The 18,324-nt window shown below is 58.7% G+C and overlaps 1 protein-coding gene across 1 annotated transcript in view; it reads right to left on the reverse strand.

The window, feature by feature from the left end:
- Nucleotides 1–2,303: 2,303 nt before the first annotated feature.
- PTPRF (protein tyrosine phosphatase, receptor type F) overlaps nt 2,304–18,324 on the reverse strand; it is an 84,330-nt gene continuing 68,309 nt past the window's right edge. Inside the window, 16 exon segments of the mRNA XM_027537525.1 lie at nt 2,304–3,982; nt 4,427–4,562; nt 4,642–4,796; nt 5,045–5,170; nt 5,352–5,478; nt 5,692–5,870; nt 5,973–6,258; nt 6,334–6,488; nt 6,768–6,887; nt 7,613–7,788; nt 7,933–8,056; nt 11,076–11,173; nt 11,963–11,995; nt 14,952–15,067; nt 17,589–17,743; nt 18,020–18,238. Of these exon segments, the coding sequence (XP_027393326.1) occupies nt 3,914–3,982; nt 4,427–4,562; nt 4,642–4,796; nt 5,045–5,170; nt 5,352–5,478; nt 5,692–5,870; nt 5,973–6,258; nt 6,334–6,488; nt 6,768–6,887; nt 7,613–7,788; nt 7,933–8,056; nt 11,076–11,173; nt 11,963–11,995; nt 14,952–15,067; nt 17,589–17,743; nt 18,020–18,238 (2,274 nt within the window). The 3' untranslated portion in view covers nt 2,304–3,913.

Raw genomic sequence — 18,324 nt, forward strand, 5'->3', positions numbered from 1 at the left:
TAGTTCTGCTTCCAAGACAGAACTGGTATCTAGCCACTGCTCACCACACCGGGATTTCTGCCAAAGTCCTCCCAATGGCCTAGAAGCTGCCCCATTTCCTCTCCAACCTCATCTTCCACTGCTCTCCCATCCCCTACTCACGATGTCACGGTCACACGTGCCTCAACCCAGGAGGCACATTCCCGCCCAGGGCCTCTGCTGCAGCTGCTCCTTTAGCCTGGATGCTCATTTCAAAGACATTCAGGCCAATCTATCACCAGCTTTGTCTTTCCTCAAATCCCATCTTTTCAATGCTGCTTCCTCCGACCACCCTGATTATTAACCAAACCTTCCCTGTGTATCTAATCTCCTCCCTGCTTTGAGGAACCTATCGTTTTCTAACAAACTATATCCATGTATTATTTTCTGCGTGCATGTTATCCTCCTGCTAAGAGGATAAACACCACCTGGGCAGAAGTCTGTGCCCCGATGAGTAGCCCACGGCAAGCGCTCAAGTTATCTGTTGAATGAGTGAATGAGGCCTGATTTTCTCATCTACAAAATGGCCTAATAGGACCCACCCCACACACGGCTGTGAGAATCACATGAAGAATACCTATTTCAAATTACTTGCACAGCAGGGTCCTGCAGCCTCAGAAACCCATGGAGTTTGGGCTGACTGTGAAGGCCTGGCCGGGGCTTGTCAGGACAGAGTCGTGGTGACGTCTGCTAACAGAATCACTCTGGTGGCAATGCCGAGGATGGGTTGGCTGGGGCAGGGCTGGGGGCAGGCAGACCAGGGAGCAGGCATGGCAGCAGTCCAGGCAGGAGAGGGCGGGTCCCGGAAATGCAGAGAATCAAACAGGTGCAGAAGAGGCCAAAAGGGCAGGGTTTGGTGACTAGTTGTGAGGGTGAGGGAGGAAGAGAAGAGATGCCTGATCGGGGAACCTGTAGATGGGGTGCCTCACACTGTGATGGGGAGCCCTGGAGCCTCGAGGAGTGGGTTGGGAGGGGGTGACAGCCAAGAGGGAGCCTGGCACCAGGCAATGGAAAGAGCAGGGGCTCTGGAACAGCCGTAACCAGCTCTGGCACCGACTTGCCCTGTGTGGTCTGCCTGCTGAGTTGTTCTGAGGCTAAGTGATCATGTCCATAAAGCAGTGTATGCAGAGCCTGCCTCATACAGTTCATATACTGTTGCTCTTCAAGTGACAATCTGATACCTACCCTCACTTGAAAGTGTTTAATGGCTCATTATTAGGAAATTTAAATTTAATATCAAGAATAATGCAATGCTGGCACTGTTTTTCTGAATGAAAAGAAATACGCCAGGCACTGAGCTAGGGGCTGGAGAAACCACGGCCACCAAAGAGACCTCTGGCAACACTGGGGGGCAGTGAAGGCCTCAAAGGCATGGTAGAGAGCCTCTGTTCAGCATGGTACAGACGCGCGCCACCCAGCAGAGGGTCCACAACCAGCTCAAACCCCTCAGCTGCCTTCAGTCTCCTTATGTCTGTCTACCCCAGTCATGGGTGTTCTTTGTAATCTATCATATTTGTTAGTCTGTTTCTTGCTTCCAAGCCTTCGTACAAGTTACTCTCTCCTTTAGAAATGCTGTTCTCATCTTTTGAAACAAAACCTTACTTAGCCTATGTAATACTCAGAATCCAGCCTACGTCACCTCCTCCAGGAAGCCCTTCCTGATCCCGCTGCAGAGTGAGGTGCTGCCATAGCACCTCTGTGTTGGGCTCACCACAATACTCTCTATAGTCTGGTCACTGCTGATCACATGTATTTCTCTTCTCCACTTGTTCTGGACTTTGTCTCTCTTATCCCCAGAAGTTCCAAGGTTCCAACCTGGTAGGACTTATCTGATTACCAGTGGAGAGACCACTACAAATGTTGCTCTGTGTCCAGGAGCCAGATGGCCACACTGGGTCTGACACCCACACTGCGGGAATTACCAGTATCCTCTAACCAATTTCCATATGGTGTTGGCCACCACTGCCGCAGTTTCATTCTTTTCTTCACAGCAGGGGAAAGGGAGAGGGAGGAGGTGAAGGAGAAGCAGATGTGGCGACCCAGAATCTGGCAGGGGTGTGCTGCCAGCCCCGGGAGCTGGGGCTCATGTCAGGGTGGTCCCTCCACATGCTTGGTGGCTCAGTCTTCAGGCTCCCATTTGAAACTGGTCACCATCCCAGGAGCCTGTCTCGTCACCAGATCCTCAGGACAGTCACACTGTCTCCTGAGGAGCAGGAAATCGGCAGAACTCACCCGGAGGGACTGACAGCCCAGACTCGCATTCCAGAAAGAGCGGAGACGAGAGACCCGGTTTGTAAGAAATCTGATTATTCAAATTTAATACCATCAAGAATTATGCAATGATGCTGTAGTTTTCTTAACAAATAGAAAACAGACTGTGTACAACAGTGAACTCTACAGCACTAGCGTCCACAAGGTAAAAACGAATGTCTCATTCAACATCACCAACCCTGGACTGTTGGTCTTGACAGCCTAGCTAGACCTGGGGACGCCCGTCTCACGCCCCTCGGCTAAAACAGCTATGCACCCTTCCCGCCCCCACTTACCTACCTAGATAGTGCTGCCCAGAGGAAGAGGCCCTCTCCCTGCCCCCCAGCAAGCCAAGATAATAAGGGTTGAGGATAGTACCATTGAGAGAAGTCCAGTAGTCTTGCCACATTGGTTTAGGAGGGCATCTTGAAGGAGTGGAAAAGAGCTCCTTGGGGGCTTTGAAGACAGCTGCAAACCAGGGAAGGAAGTCATCTGGCCCCCGCTCGGAGAACAGACGTGTGCTACCAGGCCCACTGGCCTGGACCTGAACGGCCAGCCGCACCCCTGCTTGGCCCTGAGGTGTGTGGGGCGTGGCACACACCCTGACCAGCGCCCACCGTCTCGGCCACGTGGCCAGACCCACAGCCTACCCAACACTGTGCCATCCTGCAATGCCAGACAAAAGGCAGGCTCTGTGGACCCAGAGGGAACCCCCAGGCACCCAGAGTCACTTCCCTCTCAGGGGTTTGAAGCAGAGGCCAGGGGGTACCTCTCTTTTTTTCTTCGGTTTTCTCTTTTTTTTGGATTTTTTTTGTGTTTGTTTTTCGTCTTTGCTTTATCTTTAACCTTTGCAAAACATGATGGTGATGAGGAACGCCTGCTCCCCCAGACACATCTGTGGTCTGGGCTGTGAATGTTACACACACACTGGAATAGACGACTGGGGGTGAGGGCTTCCCGTTTCCTCTCCCCCACCACTGTCTGTGGGGCCTCAAATAAGGCTCTTACGGAAAAATGGAACAGAAATTAAACCCCCCAAATGTGTTTCCCTGCACTTGGCTGAAACAGGGTCTTGTCAGCAGGACTGGAAGGGCAGCCAGATCAGCGGTGCCTCCGCTCAGGCTGGCGGCCCCGGCTCCACACACATGGGGAAGGCACGCTCCGTCCTGCAGCAGCGAAAGTCGTACCAAAGAAAAGGATCCAAAATGAACTCAAGGAGAAAACAAACTATTCCCCCGTCCCCCACAGCAGCCCAGTCTGCAGTTAAGAATTTGCAAAAAGAAAAGTCAGAGGGAAGAGGCTACAATCCCTGTCTATAATCCCACTTAATGTATAAAAAGGGAGGCTTCACTCCCATCCCCCCCACCCCATGAGAAGCATGAGAACCGCGGCAGCAGAACAGAGAGTTCGCAGTGGCTCCGGGGCAGGCCTAGCGGACAGAGACCATGCCGTGGCGCCTGCCTGCGGGCCCACCCCCTTGCCCAGGGCAGTTCTGGGCTCTCTGTGCAGTGTGGCAATGTTCCTGAAATGCTGTGGTCCCAACAGCATCCGTGCAGGAGGGCTGGACGATGGTCGGTATGGCTCAGAGGAGCTGAGTCCCCTCCGGAGCCCCCAGGCGGGGGTGGCGGAGGAGAGGGGGCGGTAGTTACGTTGCATAGTGGTCAAAGCTTCCGAGGTACTCCAGGGCCGCGCGGTAGCACAGCTGATACTGGTCCTACGGGACAGGGGGCCGGTCAGCATGGGCGGGTACCCCCCCACATGGCCAAGGGCACATGCACTGCAGCCAACGGTCCATGGACTTAGCCTCTGCTGGCCAGGAGCAGGGGCTGGACCCAGACATCTGCTCGGGCTTCCCCCCTGCCATCACATGCACTGCAGCCAACGGTTCCTGGACTTAGCCTCTGCTGGCCAGGAGCAGGGGCTGGACCCAGACATCTGCTCGGGCTTCCCCCCGCCATCCCAGTTTGCCCCTAGATTGTGTACCCCTGTAAGGACTGCCACGTGTGACCCTAGCTGGGAGCCAGGCATACCACTGGCACCCAGGGCAACAGCTGCTGAGCGGGGAGTGTGTCCAGTCACCCCTCCCCTGCGCCTTGGGCAATGCCAGGGGCATGTGTCTGGGAGGAGCCAGCCTCAGCCTGGCCAGTGGCCTGCATACCTCCGTCTGCACCATGGCTGGGCGCTGTGTGCGCAGGGTCTTCACGGTCTGGAACATGTCAACCACGCCTTCGTAGCGCATCCGCTCCAGGACAATGCTCAGCGTGATGAACACCCCAGTGCGGCCCACACCAGCACTGCCACGGGAGAGCACTGGGTCAGGGCTCCTGCCCCCAGGCCCCCGACCCGCCCAGCCCTCCACGGGGTCAGCCCCACCTGCAGTGCACCGTGATGGGCCCGTCCTGCCCGAACTGCTCCTTGGTCTTGTGCACCTGCCCGATGAAGTCGATGAAGCCCTCGCCCGTCTTAGGCACGCCCTGCTCCGGCCAGTCTGTGAACTGGAACTGCCGGATTGTCCTCGACTGCCCATCCTGGGAGAGGTGGCAGGGCCAAGGGTCAGGGCTGGAGTGGCAGCACCCCCTGGCCAGGCGGGCAGTGCATCAGCACAGGTAAGCACCCTGAAGCCATACTGGGAAATGGGCTCACTGCCCCCACACCTTACCTTAGATTCCTACGGTTGGAGCTGGGGTACCATGCAGGCAGCCCCCACCCCAGAGGGGCTCAGGCAGTGTTACAAACATACCTTCATGCACATATACACACTCCCCTGTCCACTCACCCGGGCGTCCGTGACCTTGAACTCACGGAGAATGTACTGGGGCATGTTGTACTCAGCCATCGGGTCGACGACAAAGTACTGGTAGCGAGCAGAGCGCTCTGCAGGCCAGTACTGGTGGCATTTCTCCTGTGGACAGAGGGCCCGGCCCTGGGGTCAGAAGGGGAGGAGGTGGGGAAGAGAGGAGCGGGGAAGGCGAGCTCCAGGTTCCAGAGGATTTGGAAGCCGCAGGTGGTAGTAAGGGTCTGAGACTATGCTTACGGGGCCGGAGGGAAAGGATGCGATTGAGGAAGGCTGCTGGTGTGCTCACCCGGCCCATCTCCCGAAGCCTGGTCAGCATGACGATGATGGTGGAGTTGTGCTCCCATAACATGCGCCAGAAATCCTCGGTGCTCTCCGCCAGAGGCCCCTGTGTGGCTATGTAGGCCTTCTGCTGTCTGGGGCGGACACAAGACTGGATATGCTGGAGGTGTTGCTGCCCCTCGAGTCTCCCCATGGCTGCCTAGTCCCTTGGGGCCCCACTCAGATCACCCCCTCTCTAGGAAGCCCACCCAGGTCTTCTGGGCCAGCCCAACTCTGTTGTGCCCCCTACTGGCCAGGCGCAGGCCCAGCTACTCATAGGCATGGTGGGCAGTCACGAGCGTGCTGACCGATAGCCATCCAGGAAGCTGGCATTGATGTAGTCGGAGCCCTCCACGCCGCGGATGGGCTGCAGACACACACGGGTCAGTTCGTAGGGCATGATGTTCACCAGGCGGTTCTTGAACTTGTTGCAGGGCAGGTTGGCGCTGATGAAGCGGGATGTGTGGGCCTTGGAGTTGGCCAGCAACTAGCGAGAGGGGAGGGGTGGTCAGGCCGGGCTTCCTGGGGGGGGCCGTCCCCACGACCCGGTCCAGGCGCTGGAGCCAGGCAGGCCCAGCCCCGAGCCCACCTTGAACTCCAGCTCCATGGCAGTCACACTCTCCCCGGGAGGCACTTGGCCCAGCTTCTGGATGTGGGCGTAGAGGTTGCGGGCGGGCACCTCCGTGTGTCCACACATGGCGGCCTCCAGCAGCGCCTCGTGGATGAACACGTACTGGTCCTCAGTCTGCACCATGTAGTTGCGCTGCGCCCGCATGCACGTCACGTGGCCGTAGATGTCCACTGTCTTCTCGTGCTTCATCCGCTCCAGCATGGCGTCGATGACGATGAAGCAGCCCGTGCGGCCCACGCCCGCGCTGCGGGAACAGGACTCAGCCTGGGCAGAGGCCTCCCTCACCTCTGACCCAGCCCTGGTGGCAGCACCCCCTCACCTGCAGTGCACCACCATGGGCCCCGCGTCCAGGGGGTTGCAAGCCTTGACCCGCCGCAGGAAGGCCAGGATAGGGGTCGGGTACTCGGGGACTCCGTGGTCTGGCCAGGCCATGAACTGGAACTGACGCAGCTCCCGCTTCTCACTGGAGCCACTCTGCAGAGGACAGCAGCAGAGATGGAGTGAGTGGCCAAGGAGCATGCCTGCTACAGCCTGCCCCAACACCAAGGCCAGACCCCGGCTCTCCGACGGGACTCAGAAGTCACGCGGGGCAGCCTGAAGGAACTCAGGTGCTGCCTCCATCCGTCCCGCCCACAGCACCGGCCGGCATGGCCCGCTCACACCTCCAACACCGCACTCCCACTCGCCCCCGCTCCCCCAGCACAGCACGCTCAGACCACGGGACACGGGCCCCAGGCGGGGCCGGGGCTGCACCTTGTAGAGCGCGAAGGTGCGCACAGTGTAGGTGGCCAGCTCCACCGTGTCCAGCAGGGTCACCTGGATGAGGCCATAGGTCTCGGTGCCACGAGCTGGCCAGTACTGGTCACATTTCACCTGCAGAGAGACAGCAGGGGGAGCGGGCAAGGGGGTTAGAGGGACCCAAAGGCTCCGACAGGCAGGGCCCAGGGCAGGAGCCGGTGGAAGGTCCAGCTGTGCTGGCTGCCAGGCCCCTGGCCCCCGAGATCTCAGATTCATCATGCCACCCCCTCACCAGACCAAATCAGGACCTCACACTAGGCCGCCACCCCTGCCCTCGCGAGGGGAACGAGGGACGGAACTGAAAATCATTTATTCATGACCAGATCGCACCAGGTGCGTTTTCTGCCAAATTTACCCATAACGTTTATACACCATTTTCAAGCTCTGTAAATTTTATGTTCCAGTCAATGCTTTGCTGTGCAAAAGCAGATAACAGCAGCTCTACTCCACTAATTAACTTAGGAGATGTGTTAAGGCCCCAGCAACGCTCTAGCATCTAGGGAACACGTGAACATCCCAGAAACAGGCAGTAACTGGGGGACATGTTAACATTCTTGGAAAATGACAGCATCTGGGACAACATATTAACACGGTAGGAACCCACTGGCGTCTGGGGAACACACCACGTCCCAGGAGCGCCCAGCAGCTGGGATACGAGGACAACCCAGGAGAACAATAGTACTTGGTAAGTCCCCTGAAGGGCGTCTTCCCACAGGGACAGAAGAGGTGCCCGAAGTCACCTGGTGGCCGAGTATCTATACCTGACCCCCCAACCTCAGCAGGGCCCTGAACAGCCTTACCCGGGACTTCTCCTCCAGCCGCGTCATCATGACCACAGTGGCTGTGCGCTGTTCCCACACCATCCGCCAGAAATCGCCCATGGTCTCAGGCAGCGGGCCCTGCGTGGCAATGTAGGCGTTCTGCTTGCGGTAACCGTCGATGTAATTGGCATTGATGTAGTCGCTCCCGGGGACACCTACGGGCAGGAAGGGACATGGGAGAGCATTATCTCGGGGCCTCCAACCTAGTCAGTGGGCCTCTTCTGGAGGAGGAGATGTCACCCAGTAAGGAGGAGGAGGAGGAGAGCCAGGGATGCGAGGGGGCCCCGCCCTAGGCTCACCATCGATGGAGGTAAGGATGACTCGAGAGTGGTCGTAAGCAATGACGTTGGCATAGCGGTTCTTCGGCTTGTTCACCTCCAGGTTTGAATTCTCCCACGTGAACTGCTGTCCTGGGTCAATTGACTGCAGGGAAGGAAGGAGGCAGGTGGAGCGGGGTAACAGCCGATCTCTACCTAGTGCCCCCAGGAGACCCAGCCCTCCAGGTTGTGCCCACATCTGCCTTTGCTCCCAGGCCACAGTCACTGGCTCTGTGCCGTGGTGCTGGGGAAGGCTGAGCCCCAGCTCCCCAGCCATGGAGCACAGAGGCTACTGTGGCACTGGTCAGCAAGGTTACAGACTGAAGACTCCTCTGACCAAGGTACCAAATCCCCTTGCCTAGGAGAGTGGTAGGGGTGGGGAGAGGGCAGGGGAAGTCCCTCAAGCCCTGCGCCCAGCTAGCCAACGAGGGCAGAAGTGAGAGGCGGCCAGCTGTGCATGACCCAGTGCTGCTGGGCTCCAGACACCGCTGCACGGCCTCGCCCAGCTCTCCTCCTCCCTCTCCGGCTGTTCCTTCTCGGAGGCAGGACACAGTGCTTCTCTGGGGTTCATTCCTAGGCCCTCTTTGAACTCTCCAACCTTTCCTGGATGACCTCACGGCCATATGCTGGAGCTGACATAACTCAGCTGTAGCCCAGAGTCTCCCCTGAGCCCTGGTCTGCAGAGCCCACAGGCCCCTGATATCCCACCAGGATGCCCCACACTTCTTTAGTCTCAGCCCTTGCCAAGCTGAGCATCAGCTCCCCTGTGCAAATCTGGCTCTGCTGCTGGGGTTCTGTCTCAGTGAAGGGCTCTATCCTCGTTTACCCCAAAGCCGCGGCCACAACCTGCCAGTCATCCTCCAAACTCCTCTGTGCCCCCCGTCTCATCCGTCACCACGTCCCAATGCTCCCCCAGCTCCTTGGCTCTCGCCACCCTGTTGCCAGGGCCTCAGCTGGGCCACCCCTGCTCAGACTGGGCATCTCCCTGCCTCTTTCCTTTGTCTCTTTCCCTGCCTCTTTCTGTCTTGCAGCCAGAACAATTCTTATAAAATGCCAATCTGATGATCAATTCCCTGCTTAATGCCTTCCATGGTTCCTTGTCACTTCGGATGATAACAGCTGAATCTCAGCAAAATCTTACCGTGTGCGTGGCGCTATTCTCTGCACTCTGTATTCCCTCTCCCAATCCTCCTATGAAACCAGCTCTATTATTACCCTCCTTTTACAGATGAATACGACCCGAAGTTCTCAGCACAGCACAACACCTGCCTGTTGGTTTCTGCACCAGCCTGTCACTCTCCCCAGGTCAGTGAGCACTTCCATGAGACCCCAGCACACCCTACCCCTAGCCTGCCTGCTTCGTGCTGCTGTCGGAGGACCTTTTCTGCACATCTGCATATTTAACACCATGGCACGAGGTCACATTTAGCGTTATCTGTCTGCACTCATCTCCCTACGGACTGAACTCCCTGTGGGCACTTGTCTCCACACTCCCAGTGGCAAGCACAAGCTAAGTGCCTGATGATGCTCATCATTAAAGGTAACAGAGCTGTCGGATCCTGGCTGCAGAAAAGCTCTTGGCAGGCCAGGGTGGCCAGAGGTGGTTTCCTGAAGGAGGAAGGTCTGTAAGGGGAGCGCAGACGGGAGCAGAGAAGCAGCAGAAGGTGAGAGAAGGACACCGCAGGCCTGGACAGTGGGGTGCAGGGCCCCACAGGAGGAAGGGTTAGTGGGACGTGGAACTGGGTGAGTGAACGCCTCACGGGAACTGGAGGTAGGGAGCCTGACTCGGTGGCTCTATCCCCTCTGTGGTGGGGCCCTGTGCAGGGCAGGCCCCCCAGTGGGAGCTCCACAGGAAGAGGCAGCACCTTGTCCTCTAGGCAGATGTGATCATCAATTCACCTGCCAAGCTCAATTTCCTCTGCAGAAGCCTGACCCACAGCCCTTGGAAGTGGAGCCCTGGTGCCCAGGACAGCAAGCACAGTGGAGGGTGGACATGTGACTGGAGAGAAGTGGATGCACAGGCAGGGCAGAGCTAGCCCTTCAATCACCCATCCATCCATCATCCACCGAGGCGAATCCTGTGCCAGGCCTGCGCCGGGAGTGGGGACTGAGTGGGGCTGAGGCAGAAGATGCTTTAACAACACCTTCGCCAGTACTCCTCAGAGGAGTCTGGGCTCTCCTTATCACCTCCTTCACTAGCAAAGCACCTCTCCAGCTGGGAGCTAGAAGCCTTGACTCCAGGTTGTGAAGCAGTGCTCTGAAGTCTGAGCCCCCACCGTGCATGCATGCTCAGTCGGTTTAGTTGTGACTCTGCATGACTCTTTGTGACTCCATGGACTGTAGCCCACCAGGCTCCTCTGTCCATAGGATCCTCCAGGCAAGAATACTGGAGTGGGTTTGCCATTTTCTTCTCAGGGGATCTTCCCATCTCAGGGATTGAACCCACATCTCTTATGTCTCCTGCACTGGCAGGCAGGTTCTTTACCACTAGCGCCTTCTGGGAGCAGGTAGGGTTGAAACCACAGTGAAGGAAGCACCCAGAGCAGGAGGGTTTATGCAGCCCAGGCGGCAGGAGTCAGGCTCCCAGACTCCCCATCTCTGTGACAGACACTCTGAGCACACGCGTGTGCAGGCATAGGCTGCCAGACGGGTGCCACTACTCATCAGTGACGTGACCTTAGACAAGTCATTCCCTTCTCAGAGCCTCAGCCTCCTCATCTGTAAGATGGGATAACACTGGTTCCCATTTCACAGGGTTGTAAGGAGGACATAAATAGATGGTGCATGCAGAGTGCCTAGCCTGGAGCTGGCTGGCAGGGAGCTCTCTACAAATGCCAGCTATTATTACTAATTGTGTTTATGACCTTCTATCTGTCTCTGTTAGCACAGGGGCATGTGACTTTGTGTCCTAATCTTGGAGTGCCTGAAAGGTCTTGACCAGGCCCAGTACCTAAGAAGCTGAGTTCCCCACTGGCTACTGCTGACCCCTTCAGTCTGTGCTCTTGGGCAGCCTGGAGCCCACCACCCACTCCCCAAACACACAGCAGGGGCCCGAGGCAGGACAGGAGCTGGCCTGGGGCCAGGCATATGGTGGTGGTGGGGGTGGCGGTGAAGGGATGTCTCACCTCGTACTCCTGGGAGAACTTGAGGCCGTCATTGGCTTTGAGGCGCTCGATGTTGTCAGCTAGGTCGGTGATGGGGATGGGCGGGTGGTCTCGCATACCTGGGAGCAGCGGGGGTACATGAGCAGAGTTAGCGTGGGGCCTGAGCTGGTGGCGGAGACAGCCCGATGCATGTATGTGCGCATGTGAACACGTGTGACCATGGAGCACTCGGCACTGGTGGCATGGAGACAGCGGCACATGCGGCGACAGGGGTGGCAGGGCACACAGCGGCCGGGGGGCGGGAGGGGACAGGGCAGGGGGGTATGTATGCCGTGGGCACAAGTGGGCATGGCCACGTGACACGGTGCTGAGTGGCTGGCCCTCCTCCCAGGTCAGGGCCGGACGCCCAGGTGGAGGCCGGCGGACGGGACGGGGCTGGGCTGCTTCAGCCTGTGCCCCGCCCGCAGGCCCTCCTCTGGACAGCGCTCCTGCCCTCAAGGCGCCAGTCACCATGGGAGGCTCTGTGACCTCATCATCCCAGCACCCAGCATGTGGATGGAGTGATCATGATGTACGGCGATACGGCAGAGTGATGAGGAAGAACTCAAAGGGAGAGGAAGAGAAGAGGAGGGAGACGCTGGGGCGAGGAGATGGGAGAGGCACCAGAAAGGAGTCGGACTGAGTCGGGAGGTGGGAGAGGCAGAGACAAGACGGGGCGGCCAGAGGAAGGGGGCGAGGTGAGGAGAGAGTGGGATGGAGAAGGAAAAGACGGGGTGGTGAGAAGGTGGAGCAAAGACAGGAAAAGGGGAGAGAAGAGCTCAAGGAAGGAGAGAGGCGACGGGTGAGAGAAGTAGAGGAGACACACAGAAGCCAGAGTGGGCCCCAGATGGGGAACGCGAAAAACTAACTTGAGATATTCGGGCAACTGGGGACACTGGAACCTGCAGAGAAAAAGAACAAAAACAGCGGGGCAAGAGGACACCCGTTAACCTCTGGTTACACTGCTGTTGGATCGCAGCCAGTGGGGGTCTGGGGAGCTCGGAGGGCTGGCCCACCGCAGCGCCTTCTGCTCCACCCTGCCCAAGCGACAGACACCCCTCTCCCACCCCCTAGAGCCTGCCCGGCCTTGGGGGCCTCTTCCTGTGAAGAAATTCTAGGTCCAAGCCAACGTTGTGGCCTCTGGTAATCAAGTTTGACCCTGGCTATTTCCAGATCATTTGGCAAAAGAGAAGTGTGCTTTTAGAGAGAGGGAAGGCGCATGCGGTGAGAAACAGAAGGGTGAGTCCCCAACAAGGATGGGCAGATGGGGACCGCATCGCTCTCTCAGCAATTCTGTGCATTTCAAGCATCTTCAGAAGGAAAATTAGATTACGAGAGAAAATAATAAACATTCGCTGAACTAAAAACATGGGAAGGGGGACCCTCAGCAGTGCCGCCATTCCAGCCAACCCTTCTTTCTGGTCGCTGTTTCCCCTCCCTGGATAACCCTGTGCACAGAGACCCCTCTCCCGGCCAGCAGCCTTGTCCCCTGACCTCAGCACCTCTGATGACCCTCATCATGCCCCGCCCCGGGCCACAGCCTCCTGACCTTCTGGTTCCCCAACCCTTATACCACCACCTCGGCTCCCCTGTGCTCCACCCTGCCTTCCCTTCCCAGATCCCTACAGCCACAGGGATCCAGACCCCAGCAGGGCCTGCATATCCACTGGCTCATCCCCCACTGACAGTGCCTCAACCCGCTGAAAGGCTCCTTGCCCGGGACTCAGACCTCTCCGAGGTTCCAACCGCCAAAGCCACAGGCTCTCGCACAGCCCCCTCAGCCTGGCCTCAGAGACACTCCTCTCCCCAACGCCCTCTCTGTCTGGCTCCCCCTCCTTGGCCATCCTTGCATCTACCCTTCCTCAACATTCCAGCTCCTTCCCTGGCTGCTCCTGGGCCGAACTCTCCCCTCTCTGCACCCTTCTCCGGGGAGAGCTCATCTATTTGCAGGCTTGGATGTCGGTGTGGAGGTCCCCCTGGACCTGCCATCCCACTGCTCAACCAGCAACCACGGAGCCATCCTGGGACCCCGGCCCTATTTCCTCACCCCACAGGGAATCAGGCCCAAGCTCTGCTGCTCAGCCAGGTCCCTATGGCCAGCCCCCATGCCCAGGTCCTTAGCACCTTCACAACGGTCTGCCTCCCCTGGTTCTCCCCCTCCAATCTGCCTTCCACACCACAGCCAGGGTGACACTTCTAGAGCTCAATTCTGACCCCACTGCTCCCCTGCTGAAAACCCTTCATGCCTCCCTGGCGCCCTCAAGATGAAGTCCAAACCCCTTAGCCTGGCGTGCAGGCACCCTCTGTGACTCCCCTCCAGACTCAGCTCTGGGCTCTCAACACGCCCAGCTCCAGTGCTACAGGACACAGCGCCCCGTTGCTTCTGCACCCACCACTGTCACCGAAAGGAGGTCTCTCCCAGCCCCTCTGCCTGCCTATGGCCCCCAGGGCTTTGCATCCCTCTCAGGGGAGGCTTCTCTGCCCTCCAGACCCCAGCACCCTGGAGTTCTGATTCCTCGCAGATCTGACCACACCTGGTTACAACAGCCTGGCTCTCTCCCTCTCAGGACACACGCACTTGGAGTGATGTCAGGAAGAGAGCTGAAAACCCCAGGTGGACCCATAGCTGACTCCAGTGTCAAGCACCAGACACAAGAATGAACGAGTCTCCAGGATTCTGTGCTCAGCAAACTTTCCCATAGAAGGCCAGAGAGTAAATAGTTTTGGCTTTAAGGACATATGGTATGTATCATATCTACTAAACTCTGCTCTAGAGTGAAAACAGCCACAGACAGTACATGTATGAAAGGGCATGGCTGTGTTCCAATAAAACTTTATTTTCAGAAACAGGTGGTGGGCCACATTTGGCCCCAGGCCACAGTTTGCTGACCTCTCATTTAAATGATTCTGGCCTATGAGTCTTCCTGCCGAGGCCCCAGATATTCTGGAATAGAGACAAGCGGCTCCTGCTATGCTCCTGTCTGAATCTCTGACTCATAAAAGCTGTGAGACTAACATCATTGCTGTTGTTTCCAGCCATGAAATGGTGCGGTCATTCAGCACTCAGTGCTAAGTAGTTCGTGCACACACAAACCCTGTGTGTGCTATAGCTCACTCGTTCATTCAGCTGTGTTTCACAGGCACCTAACAAGACCCACCATGCGCACAACCCAAGAGATGGCGGAGGACGAAGACAATTCCTGGCTTCACAGAGCTCAGACTATCACTGAGGCAACCCCAGCCCAGGGCGAGAGGTGTCATGATGGAAAGAGCACCTGGGAGCCGAGGAATGACCCTGCCTCCCCCAGGAAGAAGTCTGAGCTGTGTCTGCTGGGGTGCAGACAGGGAATGACATCCAGAGAGCCCATGACAGTGGTGGGGAAGGAGGGGCAGGCACCAAGTCTTGTGCTGGGTCCCAGGGCTCACACGGAAGATCTGGGCCCAGCCATCAGGAAGGGTGAGGTGCAGACACCCACATCCTGCCACAAGATCTGATGAGCCATCCCCTCCCCAACAAACCCCTCTTCTGGGTGCAGGGGTCAGAATGCAGGTACAGGGGCTGGCACCCCGGGGCTGGGATGTGGGTTCTGTGACGATCCTGGACCTATATTTGGAGGGCTTGACTGAAGACAGGTCAGGGTCTAAGGAGCTTCACCCCACCCACTGAGGCTTCCAGGCCTTGCAGCGCCTGTCCAGCCACTGGATATAGGCGTTCCTTGGTCACTTCATCACAGTCGATGGGTTCAGGGAGAAGGGTGGAAGGCAGGAACAGGAAATGGGGGCCAGGGTGAGGCCAGCGTCCCTGGGCAGAGACCGGCACACCCAGGCGGGGCAGGCAGGCTGGCGAAGCCACCCTACCTGGGGTCTGGTAGTTGAGCCGCCGCATCTCCACAGGGTCGGAGGAGTGGGCCAGCAAGGAGTCCTTCAGCCCAATTGACTGCTCATCCTTGGACGATGGGGAGTGGGTCCTTTTCCTGGACAGGCAGAAGGGTGGTTGGTGAGAACCGAGGTCCAGGCGGAGGACAGAGACACGTGGCATGGCTGGCTGCCCCAGAGCTCTGTGTCCACAGCTCTGCCCCTCCCATCCCGGCCTGGGGTCTCTGAGCGCAGGGGAGCCAGGGCCAGAGCAGCCTCACAGGGTGGGATGGGGAGAGAGCAGGGGTAGGGAGTGGACAGTGGGCCAGCACAGCAAGAAAGGAAGGGGTCGCAGAGGCTGGTAGCTCCTTCCCACAGGGACAGGTCACGGCTGGGCAGTGGCTGCTGTCCGCAAGACCCCCACGCTGAGGCAGCAGGAGCCACCAGGAGTAAACATGCAAACGACACATAAGATATGCAAACATCACAGAGAGCTGGGCTCCCGCTGTCTGGCTCTCGGGATCAGGGTAAAGGCACAGAGCAGCAGGGGAAGGCGTTTCCCCAGCTGGGCAGTCTTCCCTCGCTGGCCTCGGCTCCCCAGTCTACAGGGACAGGATCACAGACAGCCTGTGGGGTCCATCTGCTGACAAGTATCCAAGGCTTCTGCGCAGTGGACACAGCTGTGCCGGGGAGGAAACTTATGCAAGTGTGCGTCAGTACGCACCACACACTTCCCCACTGCCCTGCAGCCAGCGCTCTTCGCACGCAGGCCAGGCTCTGTCTCCTGCAGCGCTTCGGTGACCTCAGACACCTGGGAGCCGGGGGCAGGCTCTGGGGAGTTCCGAGTCGGCCTATGCATGCACGGGCAGCATCGGAGTTCTGAGCTAAGCCTGTCTCCTGAGAAGGGGCACCCCCTGTGCAGGGCACAGGTGGAGAGAGTGACAGAGCTGGCCCCGGCGTCTGCTGAGCTGACCAGACAGCCGCAGGCCAGGAGGCTTCTGGTCCAAGCAGTGCCCCTCCCCGATGGGCCCGCAGTGCGCAGGAGGACAAGAAGTGAAGGGGGAGGCGTGTGAAGAGAGAAGGAAGGACTCCTACCTTTCTTGTTTACTAGGTCCCGAGAGACAGGCAAGGACAGAAGAAAGGAACCGTCACTGTTTCCGCCACACATGCTCAGGCCCTCTCATGACACGGGGACACTGCGGACCGATCTACGGCACCCACGTGGCCTTCACAGGGAGGGGGTCACCTCTCCTGGCCTACACCAGGACCCAGACGGCAGTGGAGGGGGCTTGGGTGGGTGTGGGAGTCGCTCCTCAGGTCCCCACCCAGGGATCTTCCGGCCCTGAACCAGGCGAGCTTGTCCCTATTCACCCTGGGAGGAAGGAGCTAACTTCAGGTAGCAGGCACTGGGTCAAGGGTCAGGGTCCAAGGCCGGGAGAGACGGGGCGCTGGGCACAGGCCCCCTCGGGTGCGCACCTGTGTGCAGACACAAGGACCAACAAGTGTGCGCTGACAGCCTTGTGCTGGGTGCTGGGAACAGGCCCAGCGATGTTCCCAGGGCAGCACCATCAGACAGTGGGGGACGGTGTGAGCAGGGAGTGGGAGGGGCCTGGCAGAGCCTCGTGGCACCAGAGCCCGGAAAGGCGTCTCCAAGGAGGGGACATGAGTGCAGTGGAGGGGCGCAGGCCAGGCCGGCCGGGAACTGCATTAGTTCAGCGATGACGTAGGGGTGGCGGCGGCAGGGGCCAGAGCAGCCAGGCGTCTGATGGACCGTCAGGCTGCAGACAGGCTATAAAACTCTCTAGTTAAAGCTGAGAAGTTTTATATTGAGGGTGACAAAGTAAATCTTTGCAAATACCCTTCAGGCTGGGAGGAGGACAGAGAGGAACGGGCACGGTGAGAAGAGGCGGAGGCCGCAGCTGCGAGAGGCAGGACTGAGGCGTGCCACGTGCGTGTGCCTTACCTCGTGGGGAGCTCACGGTGGGGTGGGGGGCAGGTCAAGTGACATTCACGAGAGACTGGGGGGAAGTGGGAGGGGGGAGGGTCGAGGGTGACACCTGGATTTCTGGTTAGTAACTGGGTGGGGGGGCAGGGGGGCCCATCCCCTGTGACAGGGACCCTGCGGGGAGAGCTGTGGGAAGGGTCAAGACACCCTCTGTCTGGGACAGCTGTGGATGCTGTGGTCACAGTGGGAACTTAATAAACGTCTGTCAAGTCAGTGTCCGTGGGCACATGGACCTGGAGCTGGGTCTGGACCTCTCAAGGCCTGGGCAGGGGAGTCAGGCTGGGAGTCATCTAGGGCTGGTGGCAGAGGGGATACTCAAGGTAGGGGGCCAGGAGAAGGTGGTGTTTTGAAGCTGAGAGACAGACAGGTTCACATCCACAAAACACAGAGACAGACAGATGGACATGCCCCAGGGATGCACCCGAACAGATCCTTTGTGAAGGTGCGCGGCTGCTCATCACACCCAGGCTCACACCAGTGGGTGTGCACACACTGCTTCGCTCTCCTGGCTCCCCTCAGAGCCCAGGAGCCTGCACCCCGGGCTGCAGGTCGGCGTGGCTGCCCCGGCCTGCATGTATCTAGCCAGGGCAGGCCTGGGGGTCCACGGGCAGGTGGCCGTCCACCAGAGCGCTCACCTCTTAAACAGGAGAATGGCGATGACAATGAGGACGATGAGAATGACTGCCAGGACGGGGCCCGTCACCCACAGCAGCTCGGGTTCCTCCTGCTGCTGGGCTGGTGTCACCTGGACCACGATCTCATCGGAGTAGGGGCTGCAGGCATAGCGCTTCTGTGACCCAGTGGAGGAACAGCAGAGCGGGTGAGCCCCGGGATAAGACTGCCCATCCTCCAACCCCCACTCCTGGAGAAAGGGCTCTGGACCGGGTCTCCCGGAACTAAGAGGTTGACCTGGGCCTGGTCAGCTCACTGAGCCCCTAGGGCCAGGTCGGATTGGCCTTCTGCATCCCAGGGGTTAGTGCCCTGAGACCTCAGTGCAGGTCTGGGGCCTCTGGGGTGTCTGAGACGGTCTGGGGGTGTCTGGTCAGGCCTGGGGTCTCGGGTAGACCTGGTCCACGGGTTCCTTCAGGGAGGCGAGCACAAAGCACTGGTAGCTCAGGTCTGGAGACAGCGGCCGGTTGTAGAAGCCTTGATAGTTCTTCTTGTCCCCCAAGGTGAAGGTCTCCGGGAGAACGTCCACCTGAGCGGCCACGTATGGCTTCAGCCGCTCCGTCTGCCGCCGGCGCCGCAGCCGCTCCCCGCCGCCCTGCTCGATGGCCTCCAGCAGCTGGCAGCAGAGCACAGGAGTCACACAGGGGCCTTGGAGCACACGCTCCTGGGCTGAGGCTAGGCTCACCATCCGTGTTAGGGGCC

Source organism: Bos indicus x Bos taurus, chromosome 3, assembly GCF_003369695.1.
Source record: "Bos indicus x Bos taurus breed Angus x Brahman F1 hybrid chromosome 3, Bos_hybrid_MaternalHap_v2.0, whole genome shotgun sequence".
Taxonomy (NCBI): domain Eukaryota; kingdom Metazoa; phylum Chordata; class Mammalia; order Artiodactyla; family Bovidae; genus Bos; species Bos indicus x Bos taurus.